Raw genomic sequence first — 18,571 nt, 5'->3', positions numbered from 1 at the left:
GCTATTAAAGATTCTCCAGCTTATTACAAAATGTACGTAAATGTAACTTTTCCCATTTTCTCAAACTAGTTAAGTCAATCATCTGATAAAAAAAAAAACATTTGGTCCATTAATCCACACGGTGTCGCTGTCACAAAGTTGTAACAAGCGGTGCTCAGAAACCTACGCGTCTTTTGCGGACAGAAAACAAAAATATATTTTCCAATATTTTACCCAGTAATGCATATCCACCTTTTTTAGTTTATGAATGACGAAATGAAATTATCAAAACATTCATATGGGTCACAACCACACAATCCTTGACTGTATCTCGCGAGATGTTTTATGTTTTTTATTTGGATATAAGGAGATGTTTTATCTCGGAATTTTGTTTCTATTTATTCGTTCATTTTGATTTCTTGTTTTTGGATGTACTTTTCTGCACATGTTTAGTGATGCTTAGATTTTGAATGTGGACATTCCACCTTTCTTTGATGAAAGTTTGAAATGTAACGCGAGATTTCGAAAAGTTGGGCGATAATGACAAAAAGCAGCAGCAGTAGAAGAAGAAGCAGCAGCGGTTTGATTGGAGGAAAGGAAAAGGTTGATCAACAAAAATGGCTGAAGTGATCGAGCTGCAGAAACTCAAGGTTGGTCGTGCCACTCATTGACTACAATTACCCAGCTTTGATCGTTTCTTGTGGGAGTTGTTTGGATGATCTCTTCGATGTCCCCTGTAGGGGTGGCGAGAAAACCAAAGTGGTTGGGCTGGTGCAGCTAACGTGTCGAATGGCTGCTAATGCTAAAGCTAAGCGTTAGCATGTGCTCACGTTGTCTTGAGCTTTCTGCGCCCAAGCTCAAAACGCACCGATTACGTTTAAAAAAATACCTTGAATGTTTCAATTCAATTCAACCAAAACACAACTTCAATCACAAGTGCCACTGCGTCAAGATTAAAAGTTTGGCGTTATATGAAAACGTGAGGCGGGTATCTCAAAATGATTTTCTTTGCCGCCGGGTCGGCAGACTGCCAGTGGAGCAATAAATAACGTCTTATGAGGGGGGAACTGGCTCGCAGTCTTTCAAACTCATGAACTCAATGGGTGTACAGAATGAAAATACACAATATAAACAAATGTATACGTTTTAATTTGTGAAACATTTTCTGTTGGGCTTAGCTTGCTGAGCTGAGGCAAGAATGCGAAGCCCGAGGTCTCGAGACCAAAGGTAACAAGGGGGACCTGATCGCACGCCTGCAGGCCTTCCTAGATGAGCACGGTAAGCTAAAAGTTGCTGTGAGAAAAAATACTTGTACGCCTGAGGTAAATCTTAGACTACAGATTAACTTGTACATTTTGGTCCATACGATCTTATTCGTGGACATTTAGAATTTACCAGATTAAGTTTTAGCGTTGAGGAGATAATGAGCAATAATCAAGTTCTTTTCACGTTACTCTCATTTGAGGGTGTTTTTCCCCCACCAGATAATCAAATTTTCAAAATTCTTGCTACGTTAATCTTAGGTTGAAGCGGTCAATTCAATTACACTCAGGATTTTGTCAGTGTTAATTTTTGGGTAATGTTGTCACCTTGCTAGATTCTATCACCCACCTGTGTTTTGTAGTATTTCTGACATCCTCATGAAAACCACAAATGATTTTGTGTGGCTGACATTGTGTGTTTTATGTCTTTGATATGTTATCACACAAGCCACCGATGAAGAAGAGGATGTGGATGATGTGCTGGCGGATGACACTGTGGTAACGTTGCCAGTCGGCAAAGTTAACTCATGCCTATACTTTCTGATGTTGGGATTGTGACTGTTTCCGTTTGCGTTAAAGGACTTCTCAAAAGGCGAGATTGTAGACAACGGCAAAGATGTCAAAGAATTGGAATCTCCCGTGGCAGAGCTGTGAGTTTATTCTAAATGTCCTCTTTTTTTTTCTCTGTGTTTTAGTTAAAAATAGAAAAATAGTCACAGGAAGGCTTGGAGGAGTTGCTAAGTAAATAGTTACAAATGTATTGATTTGGTTTAGCTGACTCCTTTTGTCTAGTGGCTCCTTTGTTTGCAGCAATGTTGTTAGTGGAAGTGGAGTAGAAATGTTTTGTAAATGTTTTAAAATTCAAAAAAGTGTTGTTGTTTTTTCCCCTCAGTCTTTTTCCTTTCTTTACGTGCTTATTTTTCAGGCCCACTGAGAAAAAGATAGTGAAGATATGTCCTCCAGCTGCTGCTGGCGAAGTATGACACGTGATCCAGAACTATCTTTTTTTCCCCATCACTTGTTACACAGCCTCACATTTATCAACAATTGTAATCTTCTGTTGAGCAGCGGCTACAGAAACGCGCTGAACGCTTCAATCTGCCTGCATCAGCTGAGGACAAGAAGGCCCAGCGTGCGGCCAGGTGAGACCCAGTGATTTGCCTACTGACCATTAAGTTTGGTCTTTGTCAAAACATGGATCAATTTGTATGTTCACGGGAAGAACATTTGGCCATAGGGGGCTGGGTGCTAGTTGAAAATATGCAAGTGTTCATATGTCATATTGGTTGGGTTTGGACAGTCTACATTTTTGTTTGTATAAGTTTAGCATGTCGCTTGTCTTGTATAAGGGTAAAGGTTAGGTAGTACACGGGATTTCAGCGTGGGAAGTTCTTTTTATACCACATGTGAAATGCTAAGGTCAATCTGTCATTTAAATTGTTTTTATTTGTTCTGGTGTAACATATTTTTTGCTGGTGTGCTTTCATTTCTAGGTTTGGCTTACCGATCAGTACTTCAAGTTCAGCCACAGGTGTGTATGATGACTCTTTGGCGCTACTCTGCTGTCCGTCATGTACAAGCAACCCGCGACACCAATCATTTCCTTCTCCTGCTCAGGCACCGCCATGGCCAAAAACATGCCGGTAAGGGTCGCCCCGCAGGTCACAAGACACCGACCTCACCTCATTTTCTTTTGATGCATTGGCACCCTTTTCTTTTATGTGCGTGGGAAAATTTTTGGCGTCTGTCGCAGGTCAACGTGGATCAGCTGAAGAAGAGGGCGGAGAGATTCGGCATGAACGTGTCATCGGTTTCGCAAAAGGTGACACGACCTCATTTTGCAGCAGACTGAGGGCTATGTAGCGATGTGGCCGAGCTGCACTCAACACTCGTTCAGGGCGTGGGCTAGTACCACAAAACTTTATGAGTGGCCGAGACTCGGTCACTTGATTTGTGGCCATTCAAAATTTGAATCACAGTTAAGTGATGTGGCGACGTCTCAAATTTTTACCCATTCCAAATTCAGGGAAGCTATCATACAAATGAAAAATCATTTGAGCATTCCAACTGCATGAATTAATTCAGTGGTGATAAGCTCATAAGTGAAGTGGTTTATTTGGATGGGAAGTTTTAAATGTTGAATGTTTTCGTCGTCTACAGATGGAAGCAGATGAGAAGCTGATCAAGAGGAAGGAAAGGTTCGGCATCCTAACAGGCGGCGCCGTGACTGGCTCCGCGGACGTCGAGGTAACTTTGTTTTTCTGATGGTTGTCGATAGTTGAACCTGTAAATATGCTACCAGGGATGAGCCCAATTCACTTTAATATCATGTCAGATCCAATTTTGACAATGTTACCCTTAAAAACAATTAAGAGCCGAAATTATTTTAGCCATTATACGCAGAGAGATTTTAAAAATACAAATAAATGTATTGGTTCAAAATAAAAGGGCAGAAGCAAACATTTAAGAATTTAGGCCCTCCACAATATTCTTGTGCTATATTTGTAAAATAAACAATTGTATTTATTCATATCAAAATAAGTAGTATTTATTCATAACAAAATAATTGAATTTTTAATGATGCCGCAATTTAAAAAAATAAATAAAAATGGGGTTTCTGGATATTTATTTTTTGTTTATAGTGAATGTGTGACAAACATACAGCAAAAAGTTGAGTCTTGACTGTAGTCCACCCACTGATTGTTCATCTTGTGTATGTATGATATGTTTTTCCCTTTTTTACCCCCCAACAGGCAAAGAAAGTGAAGCGCGCTGCTCGATTTGGAATAGTGTAAAGAATTTTTTTGTTTTATTTTTGTTTTTTTGTGTTGTTTTTGACATTCAGTCAGGTCACAGACTGTGTCCTTGTTAATCAGGTTTTTAAAAAAGTGTTACTGGACAAAAACTGTTGAAGTAGTGGAAATGGAAAGAACGTTTTTTTTTTGCCTGCTTACACGTAATAGTTTTATCTGCCTTTTTCTACTGTTTTCTTTCACACTTGACAAATGTTAGAAATTGAGTGACCATGATTGATAACTTAAGTTTATCTTTACTATTTTGTTACCTATTTTTATCAGTCAAATCTTCTTGCACTCTATCTGAATGAACACAATTTCAAGCACGCAACCATGTTTCCATCCTTAGCATGTGCATCTGTTTACTGGCAGATTTGGACAAATGACATTCGTTGTGTTCAAAATACACTTGAAGATTTTTCGTTTGTTTCTCCTCCAGTCTGAGAATATTGAGTTTGGCAATCCGAACAGTTTAATACATTTCAGGCATTTTGAGAGGAGACGTCTTTTTGATTATGACACCAGAGAAATTTGTGTGAATTCTGACCAAATAAAAATTCGACTCATGATAGTTAATGTAATGAGGAAAATTTGGCAAGGGATGCTGTAACTGTAATACATTCAGGCGATGTCCCGAAAAGAACCCAATGTTTTTTTTATTAAACAAGTTGATTGGAGGGCAACAAACGTTTTCAATCACTTATTAGGATAAAACTAGGTCTTTTTGTGTTGAAATGTAATTTTGATGCCTGTAACTGCCTGGTCATTGCCTCGGTTGGTTGTTCATTTTATAAAATTAAATCTTTTGATTAAAAAAAAAAAAAAAGTTCTGATACTGGCTTTGTCAGATTTTCTCTGTTTGCATGCAGTTATACGCAATATGTCAGGAGTGTCTCAGCACTGGTCTTCATATCAACACCCAGGTTCAATGATACCAAAGCCTCCAATCACATACAACAGTCTTTCTAGAAGTGGCCATGCCCCTTTGAATTACAGAGACTGACGTTTGCCTGCGAGCGATCACTGACTTTTTCAGATGGGTTGGAACAGTTCGACCAGAATTTATTTTGGCTCGTAGAATAAAAACCTTTTGCCACATACTAACCCTCCAAAACTCTTGAATAAACATAATTTATCCCCAGTTGGTTTTATTTTTTTTAAGTATCAAAAAATATTAAATAAAATAAATACATTTTATAATGTTTTATAATATATAAAATTATTTTGAGTAGGAAATCCCCCAGTTTGCGAGAATATTTTAATCCGCAGACGCCGAACCGCGGGTATACGGCGTTGCTTGTTTTTACGAATACCTGCTGGTGGTGACCACGAGAAAGCGCCCCCCTCGCCCCCTCCCTTGGCCTCGTAGGGCGTGACGCATTTCCTGTGACGTGCCGCAATTTTAAACTGTCCCCCTCGTCAGTGATGGCGGCTTCGCTTCTTAGTCCCCCCGCAAGCTGTAACAATAAATGGTACTACAACCGGCAAGAGATCGACAACAACCCGTCTCGGCGAGCCGGGCTTGACCCGGACAAGGAGCTGTCGTACAGGCAACAGGCGGCCAACCTGCTGCAGGACATGGGGCAGCGGCTCAACGTGTATCCTTTTTAGCCGCCGCGTTAGCCGCCTGCGCTCGTTAGCTAGCCAAGCTAGCAAGCGACTCGGTCGGGAGGATTTCTTACATTCTTAATGCTTCTCGTGTGCATTCGTATGCTTGCATCGCGTCAGCTGGAGTGTTTTCTTGCCGCGATTCGTCCCTCCGTTGTGGCTTAGGCTTAAGTAACGTGCCGTCCATTTTTGTTTTGCTGCTGCAAAGGCCTTGGGCCTTTACGTTAGCACGTTTTCGTTAGCTTTAGCTCGCGCACAGATTTCACTTTGTTAGGAGCCCGTAGACTTCACGTTTGACTTCAGGAAGATTTGCCTTTTAGCACAATGTTTGGTGCACTTTTTTGTCTGACGTTAAGTTGTTTTTACAATTAATATAGAGTGAAGGAAATTTGTTTTGATTTGCAGCGCTTTAATACGACTGTTTTCAATCCAGTCCTATGCGCGTACAGTTTCCAAAGTTAATTGATTTGCAAGAGACCAGGATATAAAGATAGATTGTTTTAAAATGATTACAATGATATGTATCATTTTCTGGTATCAAATATTAAGAAAGTTGCTCCTTTAAAACGTCTTAACGTAAAGATCCCAATTCATTTGGGGTCAATGTTTGAGGTGGGACCCTTTGTGTTGAATCCGAGTTTCAGTAAATTTCGCCCAGGTAGGGAATTGATAGAATTACTGAATCTAAAAACATTTTCCATAGGAATAGAAAAATATAAAATACAAATTGTATGGATTTGACAACTGGCCTTACTCACCCAGAGGTTTTTGAGGGGCATTTGCCGACTCTGTGTCAGTAGTAGTGGTGGGAAAAGATCACAAACGTGTCTCCACTCAAAATTGCATGATCAAGTCGCCTATTAGCTCTCCATTACTCGTCGCAAAAAAAATAAAGACAACAAGATGGGAGACAATGCTTTTTAAATAACTTGTGGGTCAATGTTTATGCTACTTACCTTAACAAGCACATATTAGGTCCCAGCTCACAATTAATACAGCCATCGTGTACATGCATCGCTTCTACATGGTCCAGTCATTCACCAGATTTCACAGAAATGTGAGTATGCTATTTGTGTGATTCATAGCATATTTTCCTGAAGTCACATTTCACTTTCTGAATATTGAAATCATTGGGGCTCTTTTTTGTCTCAGGTTATTTCTCCTGCTGCTCTTTTCCTGGCCGCCAAGGTTGAGGAGCAGCCCCGAAAGCTGGAACACGTTATCAAGGTGGCCCATGCCTGTCTCAATCCGCAGGACCCCTCACCAGATGTACGCAGTGATGTAAGTTTGAGATCGTTAAAAGTCTCCCCTTTGTGCCCTGCGCACTCCTGTATTTACCCAACAGGGTACGGCCGTGTCCTCCGGCCTGCGTCAAATAGACCTCTGCAAAGGTTTTGCGTTGTCCTAAGCAGCACATGTCAAAACCCTTAACTTGCGGTCATCCAACGTTTCTAAAAGATGGATCAGCTCCTGAAGATCGCCTCCAGAAACCGTTGAGATAATTTGACGTGACTAAAAGCAAACTGCATGACCGGCTGATCTTGTGTATGGACGGATAGCGGCCTCGCAGTGAGTAATGTGCCTGTCCTCTCAACCTCAGGCCTACCTGCAACAAGCCCAAGACCTGGTCATTCTTGAGAGCATAATACTCCAGACCTTGGGTAAGTTGGGAAGGAAAGCCCGGCTCCCTTGAATTGTCCGTCCCTCCCTGTCATTCTCAAGAAGTAACCTGTTTTGACCTTTGTCCAACAGAAAAGTCATACGCTGTTGGCGACACTACAAAGTCACGTTCATGCCTCATCAAGCCACTGAACTAGCCCAATCCTTGCAGTCTCATATTTTCTCTTTTGATTTTTTCTTTATTCATTTGAAGCCATCTGTTTGGGGAGGAGGCCGCGTCATCGGGCATGCTGTTCTCAATAAACTCCGTTTTTTCCATTTAGGACAGAATAATAGTGGAAGACGCCATGCAAATCACAATTAACTCTTGTTTGGGCAAACGCAGGATTCGTTTTTTGTGCCGTTGAATCGGAGTGCGCCTTATTCGTGATTGACGGCGGCAGTTGACTCATTCCTTTTTTCTGTTTTGTCCTCTGTTCTTGCAGCATTCGAAATCACCATTGACCATCCACACACGCATGTTGTCAAGTGTACCCAACTCGTCCGAGGTGAGCATCGAATGGCCCTTTTGATATGTTTTTGGGATGAGGCGGAGGGCATGCATACATGCTTTTGTGTTGTTGAACAGACTCAGATGTTAAGTATGCTTTTCTGGTTTGTTGTTGTTTCAGCGAGCAAGGATCTGGCGCAAACATCTTACTTCATGGCCACCAACAGGTATATTCCTCGTTCGTGTGTTCTAGGTGTTTTGAAAGAAAAATCCATTCAACGCAGTATACTGAATTTGTGAATATTTTTTTTTCCTCCCCCACCCTTTCTTTCTCCCTTTGCTATTGTCTTGCTCTCGTGGGTTTACGCTGCCACACAGTCTCCACTTGACCACCTTCTGTCTGCAATACAGTCCACCTGTTGTGGCTTGCGTGTGCATCCATCTGGCCTGCAAGTGGTCCAACTGGGAGATTCCCGTGTCTACGGATGGCAAGCATTGGTGGGAATATGTTGACCCCACAGTAACCCTCAAACTACTGGATGGTATGTGCACCAAAGCTTCTTGTAGACTAGCACAAGGGTTTGAAGCAAGTCACAAATAGGTTTCTACAAAAAAATCTGGTCAATATCTGATTATTTCTCTACTTTGACCTCTGCCACTTGGTGAAGACTCTTCTCAGTTGCCCAATGAATTTCATTTGGCAATATCCAGTAATGGCCTTTGACACGGCTTCACTTGCCCTGAAAAATTCACTTAAGATGACAGTGGCTCAGTTGGTTACACGGGTCGTCCAGTGACCAAAACGTCGGCGGTTGGAATCCCGACTCTATATTTCAATGTATCGAAATGTGGGAATACTATAGACCAATGACTGGCTTTTAATTGTATCCAGCTGACTGTTTTTCCCCATTTCTTTGTTCAGAGCTCACGCACGAATTCCTGCAGATTCTGGAGAAAACGCCCAGCAGATTGAAGCGGATTCGCAACTGGAAGGTACATCACCATCATTCTGTTTTCTGGTCCTGTTTTCTGTCTGGTGCCGTTTCTTTTATCCCTCTCTCTTTTTCTTTTTTTCAAAGTCACATTTAGTCATGGCAAATTATGTCTTGGACTAGGTTCTATAAGAGTGATGGCTCACAATCTTTATGTGTGGTGTGCTGTTTTGACTTTACTGCTTCCCCATGTGTGGTTTCTAACAAACATTCTCTTCAAATGAAAAGAAAAAAAACAATCTTGGTGTTGATTGAACCAGGCCTAAATGTGTGTAAATCTCTGGTTTATTCCCATGAGCTTTTATAAATTTCCACGGAAGGTTTACAGCTAATTGTGCAACCCTACTTAGCAGCCTGTCTGTTATTTCTTCTCAGGCAGGAGGTCAGACGCCAAAGGCCAAGCCAAAGGTCCAAGAGGAGGGAGACCAGAGGGACACTATGATGAGCATGATCTCCATGGCCTCGTCTGAAAGCACTGTGGCGGGCCTGATGAGCCTCTCTGCACCGGCATCGGACAAAGACAGGGGGACGCCTGGCAGCGCGCCCACCTGGAGTGGAAAAAGTCAAGGGGGTGCCGAGCAGTCCAATCACGAGGTCCACACCCCCGCCAAAGTGTCATTAAGCGAGTACCGTGCCAAGAACGCAGATGTCCTGGCCGCGCAGAAAAGGAAGTTGGAGAACATGGAGGCCAGCGTGAAACGGGACTATGCCAACGCTGCCCAGGTTCTCATTGGTCAGCAGCAAAGGAAGGAGAAGCAGCAGCAATCGGGCTCATCTTCCTCAAACCTGGCCAACTCATCGCCAATTATTCTGAAGATCCCTCTGGAGAAGGAGAGACACGATCGAAGCTCTTTGAAAATGAGGTTCCCCGCGGCGGGCGGGGGTGGCGCCAGGGGGCCGGAGCAGGACATCAAAGTACGCATTCGCGTGCCCGAAAAGCAAAGAGGGAGCTCAGCCGAGGAAGGCAAGAGCAGGGACAAGCACAGGGGGGAGCGCTCCAACCACCACCACCATCACCACCACCATCACCCTTCCTCCAGTGGCGCCTCCCTTTCCTCTTCCCACAAGCACTCGTCCACTTCCAGCGGCGCAGCAGGAAGTGGCAAGAAAGCCCCCAGCGACTCGTCTCGAACTAGCTCGTCGTCGCGCAAGAGGACGTATCCGCAGGAACCTTTGGCGGGATCCCATTCTGCTTCCAAAGTCAGCAAGCTTTCTCGCAATCCCTACCAGCTGCCGTCCCTGTCTTCCTCATCTGACATCCTCCCCGCGCTGAGCCTCCCGCACCACCCCCCGGGGAGCTACTCGCACCCCAAAGGCGACAAGACTGACACCAACGGGCACGGTGCAACGGGTGGCGCCCAGTCCAATGAGTACCAGGACACTTTTGAAATGTTGAACTCTCTTCTGAGTGCACAAGGGGTGCAGCCCTCACAGCCGTCCATGTTTGACTACAGATCTCAATACGGGGACTACAAGTACTCCGGCGGGTCCCGGGGGAGCAACAGCAGACCTCCACCCCTGCCTTCAGATCCCCCGCCCCCGCTTCCACCCTTACCCAAATGACTTTCCGCTGTCTTTTACGCTTGTTTTTTACAAGTCAATATAGTAGGAGCCTCACTCACAATCATCGTATGTGACAGAGGACTTTTGGAATGTTTTATTTCTTACTGACTTTTACAAAAAAGGCTTGAAAAGCTTTGACATGTCCCCAGGAAGGTGTAGCTATTGTTTTTAGCTGCAATTGTTGTTCATGTTCCCCCATCGGGTTCGAGAGGAAATTGAAGATATTAGATTAGATTTCCAAATGCCCACCAGGTTGTTTTACAGTTTTTGATTAGTGTTATTTATTGCTTGATATTTTTTTAAACATATTTTTTCCCTTCAAATGCTACTCATTTTTAATCCTCCTCCTGATCAACAATGAATACTGTATAGAAGTCTATCTCCAAAGCAGCCCTAGCCCAAAAAGATGGGTTTGGTGGTCTTGATTTTATTTGCTACATTTGATAAATGTATGCACAGATTTTAAAACCGTACATGAAATATTTTTACATTTTGTTAAAAAAAGGTGTAAATTATATCAGTCTTTTTATTGTATGAGCGTTGCAGTCATTGTTTTAAATGGTTGTAAAAAATGATTTTAAGCATACTTATTGACAGACGCAGAGAGAAGATATGTTTAGGGTCTAATAATTCTTAAATGCATTGTGCTGATATTGGCACACAGATGCAAACGATTTTGAATTGTTTGTCCTCTGTATTTTTCTCGTCATGTTTAGATTCACAATGATGGTGACCATATCAATTTATTGATTAACCAACTGTTGTTGGCTGTCTCTAATATAGGCATTCCTTTTTTGGGAGTGTTTTTTTTTTTTTTTTTTTAATAAAGCAGAAGTCCAGTGAATCCCTGTGAGCTGATGATGGGGTGGTCATCTTCTAGTTGATGTCTTGTGCTATTTGCATTGTACATTCAACTAACCTGTTCAGCTCCAAGGTATGTTTGTCTATCAAGAATGATCCTGTTTTTCTGTGAAGAGAAAGAGATGGCTGTTTAATCATCTGGATGTCTGCTCCATACTAGGATTAGTCCCATTTATTGTGTGTTTCAACAATTAGTTTTCAGCTGGACAAAAATTGACCTCTGTTAACTTTCATTTGTTTTAATTTGTGCATATGCTTCATGGTTTGACAGGTGAACAAACATGTGTTTTAATCACATTTATTTTGTAATTCTTTAAAGAGAGAAAATGCACTGAAATGTTGCACTGCACTTGCGGTTGCAAGTGCAAAATTAACTTCAAATAATGAGGTCAACAAAAAAAATAAACGAAATCTTACGACTGCCATGCAACACAGCAATGCAAATCACTATTTACCAGAGCTTTTTCTGCATCTTGGGATCTTGTAATATACACAGGACTGGTCATGAATAATGTTAGTGGGAATTCTTCCAGGTATCCTGTTGTATGTGAACACTTGTTTTTACATGTTTTTTTTTTTCATTTTAAAGTCAATAAATACTTTAAGGGAATTCTTTTTCTTTTTTTCGCAATTTTAATTACAAAAACATACAAACCGTTTGCCATTTTTATTAGAACAAGTGAGGTAAACGTCATGAGACACTTGGACCAATCGGAGTTCGTGAGAGGCGGGCTCTAGTCAACTGTGTTGCCGTTGGAAAAGTGCGGCTTGCCTTCATTGTGCTTCAGCTGCCTGGTACAGCAGATCATCAGAGCAGAGGTACGTGACGTACTTACTCGCTTTAAATAAACAGATAAACTCGTTTTACTGTCATCGATACACTTATCGCCTTTCATAAGATGTCACTGAGATTCACAGGCATAGCAGAGCGCAAAATGTTGGCTGCATGGTGAAGATAACAAGCTTTAGCTTAGCTACGATTAGCAACTCCCAGACAAAGATGGCGCTGCCGCCCGAGAGTGACGCAGTGTTTAAAAAAAACAAAACAACTTTATTTACAAGTTGCTCACGTACAGTAGATTCAAAACAAGCGTAAAAACTGCAGTATATCTAGAATAGAATTTAGTTCAAACTCTTATTGACAAGGGATAAACAAGCCAGGGTACAAGTATCGATTTTGAAGCATTTTAATGAAAATGGTTTGACGCATTAAGCGTGACGTAGATCTTAAAGGGGGCCGAAACGCGGCGTGCTTGGTCGAACCTAATAGGAGAAACCACCGAGCAATGCACACCGATTTTCGTCTCAATTAATTTTCTTGTTTAGTATTCACGAGTCTTCAACGCCTTCATACGTTTGTTGGCATAATCTGAAGACGTTTTGTCCAGTTCAGTGTGGAAAGACACCTGCCGTGCTACTGTATGTAAAACCGACACGCTAAACTTATTGCGAACTTCTGCATTGGTGCCCTTGCAATATAAAGTTCACGTATAGGGCGGCCAATTAAGTGAGTACCCAACCCTTGATGGGGAATTGCATGGGTACATCAGAAACGTCATCTTATTCTAACAATGTAACTTGAGGTCGTACTTTGTGAGTGGTCACTGACCGCGAGTCCCCCGTCAAACGTGATCACAGCGGAGGCAGGGTTTGAGTGCACCTGCCGTCTTACTTCCGGGTTGGATAAATAGCCATCAAAGTAACTCATATTTCAAAATAAACTAATCAGCGTTGTGCCAAAGCCAATATATAATCATATATAAACCTAGGGTTAATTGTGGAAAGCTTAAAATAGCCTACAGCCCCAATGTTATAGAAAACATAATGCAGATATAACTTCTTTTTTGGGGGGGGGGTAATTTATTGTTGCACCTCTACTATCAACACAATTTATATCCTGTACATTCATGCCAACATGTGATTAACTGGATACAAGATAACAGACAATGTAAATGACCATGGGTTTGAAAGGTGTTATGGAAATTAAATGTATGGATTTGTTTTTGCTACTTTTGATCTTGTCCATCCTAAGTTGTTATGAAACTGTTTGCAGCATGGCGATGAACAGGATTCGAATCCACGTCTTGCCGAGCAGCCGCAACCGGTTGACACAGCAGCCGACGCGTCCGCAGGAGGCTCAGACTTGTGCCTTCTTGCAGCGGCCGTGCTCGCAGCCCCGCCTGGATGGCTTGGAGTTCTGCATTAAACACATTCTGGAGGACAAAAGCGCCCCCTACAAGCAATGCAATTACGCGTCCGCTAAGAATGGCAAACGCTGTCCCAATGCTGCGCCCAAGGTCGAGAGGAAAGACGGGTAAGCGGAACAGGAAAAATGACTTTTATAGACGTATAGAAGCATAAGTAACAAAATGTATTGTTTAAAAATGGCACTAATAAATAGAGTGCACATTCGAAGTTGTTTAAGTCATAGGCCGTGTTGAGCAAATTACTTGCAAAATGTAGTCACCTTTCCCAAAAAAGTTACGAGGGAAAGTAACTATTGCATTACTTTTTCAAAAATCTTCAATTATGTAAAAGAATTCTGCATTACTAAATGTGATCTAACCGCAGCTTTTTCACATTTTCTTTTTTAGTGTGACATTCTGTGCCGAGCATGCCCGCAGGAACGCCATGGCCCTTCGTGCTCAGATGAAAAAGGCGTCGTCCGGTCCGTCACCAGAGATGCTCTTGTCCCAGCTGAGCGGATACAGCCGTGCCGAGACGCGTGGCCTCGATAGAGGTCACTCCGAAGCCAGTCGTATTCTCGGTAAACGCTTTTGTATCCAATGAGGTGACAAGTTTTGCCACGCTATGTTTCTACATTTCAGAACATAATTATTGTTCTCTTTTATTTTATTTTTTTTTGTCCGTACTATGTTATATTGTGTTTGTGATGGCAAGATGTCATGTGTTTTGACCAGATGAGGACAGTCCAATGAGCGAGGAGGAGCAGGGTCCGCTGGCACTGGACCAGACGTGGAGAGGTGACCCCGAAAGTGAAGCAGACAGCATTGATAGTGACCATGAAGATCCTCTCAAGTAAGAGTTTTGATTCCACCCGTGTTTTTTTCCTCTGTTGCCAAGCAAAGCCCTGAACAGGACGGTCTTAGAAGCTAATGTTGCCTAGTGGCACATTTTTGTATGAGTGAATCTTTTGAGAAGGTGAATGTTTCTTATGCTGCTAAAATTAATGACGCACATTGAACAAAATGAGTAAAATGAAACCCTCGCTATTTCCATTGGGGGAGGCTAGCCCAAACCCTGACCCATAAAATGACTGCTGACCAAAATGTTTAGAATTGCCCATGTTTGAACTGGTAATGTACCCCAAAACACTTGATTATGATGTTTAATATTTTACAACATTATGCTTAAAGGGACCTTGAGAGGGTTTGATTTTGGAAAAAAATCCATCACACTTGCAAGGATGCTTATTTGCGTCACTAAATCTCAACCTGTAAAAATACCAATTACGACTTTCCTACTAGGCATTTTATTATGTTCACTTGATACAGTAAAATATAGGTACTCCCTTTTCTTAAATGCATACGGGAAAAGAACTCCATCTTCAGTTTGGTCATCACTGATTGTACCATACATTAATTTTCAAGAAGCTAATAGCAATCCAGACCGTTTTCTGCATCACCTTGGGAAGTTTACCGACCTGCTTGTCGGACCTCTCCTGAACTTTTCTGTCATTATGCTGTTTGCTGTTTAGCCAGCCAGCCATCAATATTTTCATCAGTAAAAATAATGAGGTTAGATACATTTTTTTTAATGAATCACTGTAATGCTTCCTTCTGGACCATAGAAGTTTACACGCAGATGAAAATCCACTTAATTTTTTGCATCGTTCATGACTCTGAGACTTCTGTAAAAGATTTTGGGAAGATGATGTAACACCGTGGTTGCTTTTGAGAAGTATTAAAAGCTTTTCGTAGGGCCGGTGGGGCTTGGCGTGTGCGCACATTGTGATGTAACGGCTGGCGCTCTGTGATGTATTCTGCGTGCATAGACATGCTGGCGTGTACACGGCAGAGGAGGTGGCGCTCTTCACTCGAGAGAAACTCATCAGGCTGCAGTCCCTCTACATTGACCAATTCAAACGTCTCCAGCATCTGCTCAAAGAGAAGAAACGCAGATATCTACACAACCGCAAAATCGAGCACGAAACCATTGGTAGATATTGAGTTGTCGCCCATCACCTATCGCGTCTCGCAAGATGTCGCCGGCCCAATCGTGTGTTTGGTTTTCAACAACAGGAAGCAGTCTTCTGACGGGAGCCGAAGGCCTGTCCATGAAGGAGAGGGAGAACTTGAAAAAGCTCAAGGCTCTTCGTCGTTACCGTCGTCGCTATGGCGTGGAAGCTCTGCTCCACCGCCAGCTGAGAGAGCGAAGACAGACGGTGACCGAGGGGGCTCCTCAGGTGCTCTCCACTGACTGAGACGCATAGCAACACCTGCCAGGGCAATCTCATTTTTCTTTAGACAATCACACCATGTGTTTACATTAACTACTATGGACGGGGATTTTTCTGATAAGAGCACCAGGCGTGGTATTTTTCTTCAAGTTTTCATCAAGCCTTGCCGTTGGCAAAAACAGTGGGCTTAGCGTCTTGTTGAAAAAGATTACAGTCCAGTTTTGCCTCCATTCTCCAAGCTTTATTGTCCCATTCTGAACTGGAAAAAAAAACAAAACCAATTGACTGATGCTGTTTCCCATTTTGTAGGCGCACACACGAGCAGTGCAGGAGAAATGCATTTCCTTGGTGGATGGAAGTCGATGCTCGAATCCCTGCCTTCCTCTGACACGCCACTGTTTCTCCCGTATCCTCTCAAAAGTCTGGAAAGATTCGGCCCCATTGTGACCAACTGCTTGCAGTAGCTTCTGGTGCTTGAATGGGAGCCCACATGAACTCCTTCCTGTGGTCCGTTGGTTTGCCCTCACGAAACAAAGGGATAACCAACTCAGTAGGAAGGAACAAAGTCTTTTTTTCTTGATTTCCACATTCACATGAACATGTCATAAGACATTCGAGAAGTTCCATCACTTACCACACACAGTAAGACTCTTTTGCCATCACAATGACGACTAGAATTGAATCTTCTGCCAGCTAGAGGAAGAATATGTATTTCTTCAGCAATGTGACAAGATTTTACCCAAATAACGAGTCACTCAAATGCTGGGTCTGGTTGAAATGGCCTCGTCATCTTTTCAACATGGTTCCTGAAAACATTCATTAAAATCTCTTTGTATTGATAAGGGAGTCAAGAATGAGTGTTTGGGAATGCCGTCACTGCTTTTGCAATCATTTGTGACTGCCTCATTTCAGAGATTCTGGAATTGGAGTCTTGGGTGGGGCGGTTAACGTTTTTGTGTGATTTTTGGCCCAAGAATAAAAAAATCTGGTTTAGATAAAACCCCTCCAAATTCAAGAAAAACAGTGCACCGGTCAACATATCATTCATCATTGAGCTCTTTCTGCTTCTGTTCGCCATTCATATTTGGGGGTCTTTTACCACCTGTGATCAAATGGTTTGTGGAATCACAAAGTGGCTGTCAGGCTCTTGGCATGATTCCTTTCTGGTCAACCGTTCAGCTAATCCTTGATGATGACACACTCAGACATTTTCCAGGACAGCAACCAGGTTCTTTTCAAAAGTTGTCCGGGCACCAAGGACGTCCCGTGTGAGCGTACGGTGCACATGGGCCAGTCGGACAATCCCCGTTGCCCTCTTCACCTCCCCCTCCCGCCACCCATGTACAGGCCAGAGTGGGAGCCCCCCCAGCAGGAGCATCCCAGCCCCGCTGCCAGAGAACTGTACCTGAGCGCCGCTGAGCTTCGGCCCACCGAGAGCCTTCCTCTGGAGTTCAGCGATGTGCGTGGAATGGCGTCCTCGAAGGGACAACGAGGAGTACTTGTTGCCATCTTCTGCGTTTAATGGGCCCATCCACCTCTTCTGCAGGACCTGGACGTGGAAGGAGACGGGACGCAGGGGCCGCCGTCCCCCCTGCAGTTCGACACTGCGTTGGCCCTGGAGGACCAGACCATTCGAGCCATTGCCGAGGCCCCGATGGATCTCCTAACCGCGGACGACCCGGATCAGGTAGACCTGGACCCGTCAGGACAGGATGACAACGACATTGCGGATGAGCAGGTTTGTTTCGGTCGCTCGCTTCGGCTCGGTTCCGAGCCTTTTCGTCTCAAATGACCCGGCCATGATTTTCCTGCAGGTGGCGTCCGAGGCGTTGCAAGCCAAAGAAGACGCGCCCAGATGATTCTTTGTTTTCCAATCTGCAAAGACGGACGAATAGCCATTTGGAATATTTTCAACTGTTCACTGACTGCTCCTTGATTGGTCGATCCTGTTTACACGCATTAAACTGCACTCATCCTCATCCTGTTTGTCATTAATTGGGGTAGAAAATGTTTTTGATATTTACTGGCCACAGGAATAAAGCCAAAAACTGCCAGTAATTGTCACAAATTGTTTAGAATTATTTAAGCAGTAAATATACAACAATCTGATTGAAATCCATTTTAACATTCCAAACGCATCTTGCAACATCAATTGGCTTATAGCAGTCTTCGTTCATTTGTTTTAATTCACAATTGGCCAAGACTTTCTCATAATTTGTGCTAACAACCCAAACCGGGGGTGGAGAATTCTGTTCCTAGAGAGCTGCTGTCCTACCTGTTATAGAAGATTACCTCCTTCACACACATGGTTCAAGTAATGAACAGTGGATTAAGTCCAGGGTTTTGGAATTTGTGTCAGAGCATCCTGCATGGAGTTTCACATGTTCTCCCTGTCCGGCTTTTTTTTTTTTTTTTTGGCAGAACTGGCTTCCTCCACTTCCAAAAAAAATCCTGAAACACCAGCTTCACTGAGGACTGTAAATTGTCCATGGAGAGTAGGGCTGTCATTATTGAGTATTTTTAGAAGCGATTATTCAATTGATGATTGAATAATCAAGGAAACGTGTTTTGCATTAACATTTATTGCAGTCATTTTTTTCCTGATGAAATTATTAAACAAAACCTAAGCAATGATTCTGTAATTTTGTAAGATCGGTTGTCTAAATGATAGTCAAAATACATAATTGTAATAATTATTTGTCGATTAATGATGAAACATTGATTGATTAATAATCAGTTGATTCATTGATGCTAATCTAATTGAATGTAAACCGCTAATATGCGGGCATGCATTCCTATGATGACGTCTTTACATGAGAAAAACTGAACCTCATTGGTAGTTTACTGAAAATAATTCAACATTATTTGTTGGCTCGATTGACAGTAATTTTTCCAAACAAAACAAATTTGTTAGATTCAAATTAATCACACTTGGATCATTCTACTGTGGTGTCGCAGTGGCAAACAAAATAAAAATAAAA

The 18,571-nt window shown here is 42.6% G+C and overlaps 3 protein-coding genes across 6 annotated transcripts; all 3 read left to right on the top strand.

Annotated features, from left to right (window-relative positions):
• The first annotated feature begins 496 nt into the window (after nt 1-496).
• sarnp (SAP domain containing ribonucleoprotein) lies at nt 497-4,874 on the top strand. The gene is made up of 11 exons (XM_088368989.1): nt 497-629; nt 1,158-1,257; nt 1,690-1,739; nt 1,821-1,891; nt 2,167-2,218; nt 2,310-2,383; nt 2,735-2,772; nt 2,859-2,884; nt 2,995-3,063; nt 3,402-3,488; nt 3,995-4,874. The coding sequence occupies exons 1-11, from the start codon at nt 597-599 to the stop codon at nt 4,034-4,036; spliced, it is 642 nt and encodes a 213-aa protein (XP_088225115.1). The 5' UTR covers nt 497-596; the 3' UTR covers nt 4,037-4,874.
• A 511-nt stretch (nt 4,875-5,385) lies between these two features.
• On the top strand, nt 5,386-11,780 carry ccnt1 (cyclin T1). Of its 3 annotated transcripts, none has more exons than XM_088368894.1 (9): nt 5,387-5,634; nt 6,620-6,701; nt 6,797-6,925; nt 7,245-7,305; nt 7,750-7,812; nt 7,927-7,981; nt 8,133-8,296; nt 8,677-8,747; nt 9,122-11,780. In XM_088368894.1, the coding sequence occupies exons 1-9, from the start codon at nt 5,462-5,464 to the stop codon at nt 10,307-10,309; spliced, it is 1,986 nt and encodes a 661-aa protein (XP_088225020.1). In that variant the 5' UTR covers nt 5,387-5,461; the 3' UTR covers nt 10,310-11,780. The 3 variants fall into 3 exon arrangements, with proteins under 3 accessions (XP_088225019.1, XP_088225020.1, XP_088225021.1); XM_088368895.1 differs by having other exon boundaries at nt 5,388-5,634; nt 7,936-7,981; XM_088368893.1 differs by having other exon boundaries at nt 5,386-5,634; nt 7,750-7,981.
• Nucleotides 11,781-11,859: 79 nt separating this feature from the next.
• Nucleotides 11,860-17,569, top strand: kansl2 (KAT8 regulatory NSL complex subunit 2). Of its 2 annotated transcripts, none has more exons than XM_088368896.1 (10): nt 11,860-11,989; nt 13,224-13,484; nt 13,765-13,937; nt 14,092-14,209; nt 15,186-15,349; nt 15,433-15,596; nt 15,900-15,996; nt 16,796-17,049; nt 17,137-17,328; nt 17,405-17,569. In XM_088368896.1, exons 2-10 carry the CDS (start codon nt 13,225-13,227, stop codon nt 17,447-17,449), a joined length of 1,467 nt encoding a protein of 488 aa, XP_088225022.1. In that variant the 5' UTR covers nt 11,860-11,989; nt 13,224; the 3' UTR covers nt 17,450-17,569. The 2 variants fall into 2 exon arrangements, with proteins under 2 accessions (XP_088225022.1, XP_088225023.1); XM_088368897.1 differs by lacking the exon at nt 11,860-11,989 and adding an exon at nt 12,425-12,589.
• Nucleotides 17,570-18,571: the final 1,002 nt, after the last annotated feature.

Source organism: Syngnathus floridae, chromosome 2, assembly GCF_059516105.1.
Source record: "Syngnathus floridae isolate MCC-2025c chromosome 2, RoL_Sflo_1.0, whole genome shotgun sequence".
Lineage (NCBI taxonomy): Eukaryota > Metazoa > Chordata > Actinopteri > Syngnathiformes > Syngnathidae > Syngnathus > Syngnathus floridae.
The sequence above is the reverse complement of the archived record's forward strand: the minus strand, read 5'-3'. Positions and strand labels throughout refer to the sequence as shown.

What these genes read in the sequence shown, in the direction of transcription:
- sarnp (XM_088368989.1), top strand. Translation starts at nt 597, where the DNA reads ATGGCTGAAGTGATCGAGCTGCAGAAACTCAAG. An exon ending in TGCTGGCGGATGACACTGTG is followed by an intron (nt 1,740 to 1,820) that starts GTAACGTTGCCA and finishes TTTGCGTTAAAG; the next exon opens with GACTTCTCAAAAGGCGAGAT. An exon ending in AAGGCCCAGCGTGCGGCCAG is followed by an intron (nt 2,384 to 2,734) that starts GTGAGACCCAGT and finishes TTTCATTTCTAG; the next exon opens with GTTTGGCTTACCGATCAGTA.
- ccnt1 (XM_088368893.1), top strand. Translation starts at nt 5,462, where the DNA reads ATGGCGGCTTCGCTTCTTAGTCCCCCCGCAAGCTGTAACAATAAATGG. An exon ending in TACTTCATGGCCACCAACAG is followed by an intron (nt 7,982 to 8,132) that starts GTATATTCCTCG and finishes GCTGCCACACAG; the next exon opens with TCTCCACTTGACCACCTTCT. An exon ending in AGCGGATTCGCAACTGGAAG is followed by an intron (nt 8,748 to 9,121) that starts GTACATCACCAT and finishes ATTTCTTCTCAG; the next exon opens with GCAGGAGGTCAGACGCCAAA.
- kansl2 (XM_088368896.1), top strand. Translation starts at nt 13,225, where the DNA reads ATGGCGATGAACAGGATTCGAATCCACGTCTTGCCGAGCAGCCGCAAC. An exon ending in TGACCGAGGGGGCTCCTCAG is followed by an intron (nt 15,597 to 15,899) that starts GTGCTCTCCACT and finishes CCCATTTTGTAG; the next exon opens with GCGCACACACGAGCAGTGCA. An exon ending in GACACGCCACTGTTTCTCCC is followed by an intron (nt 15,997 to 16,795) that starts GTATCCTCTCAA and finishes TGACACACTCAG; the next exon opens with ACATTTTCCAGGACAGCAAC.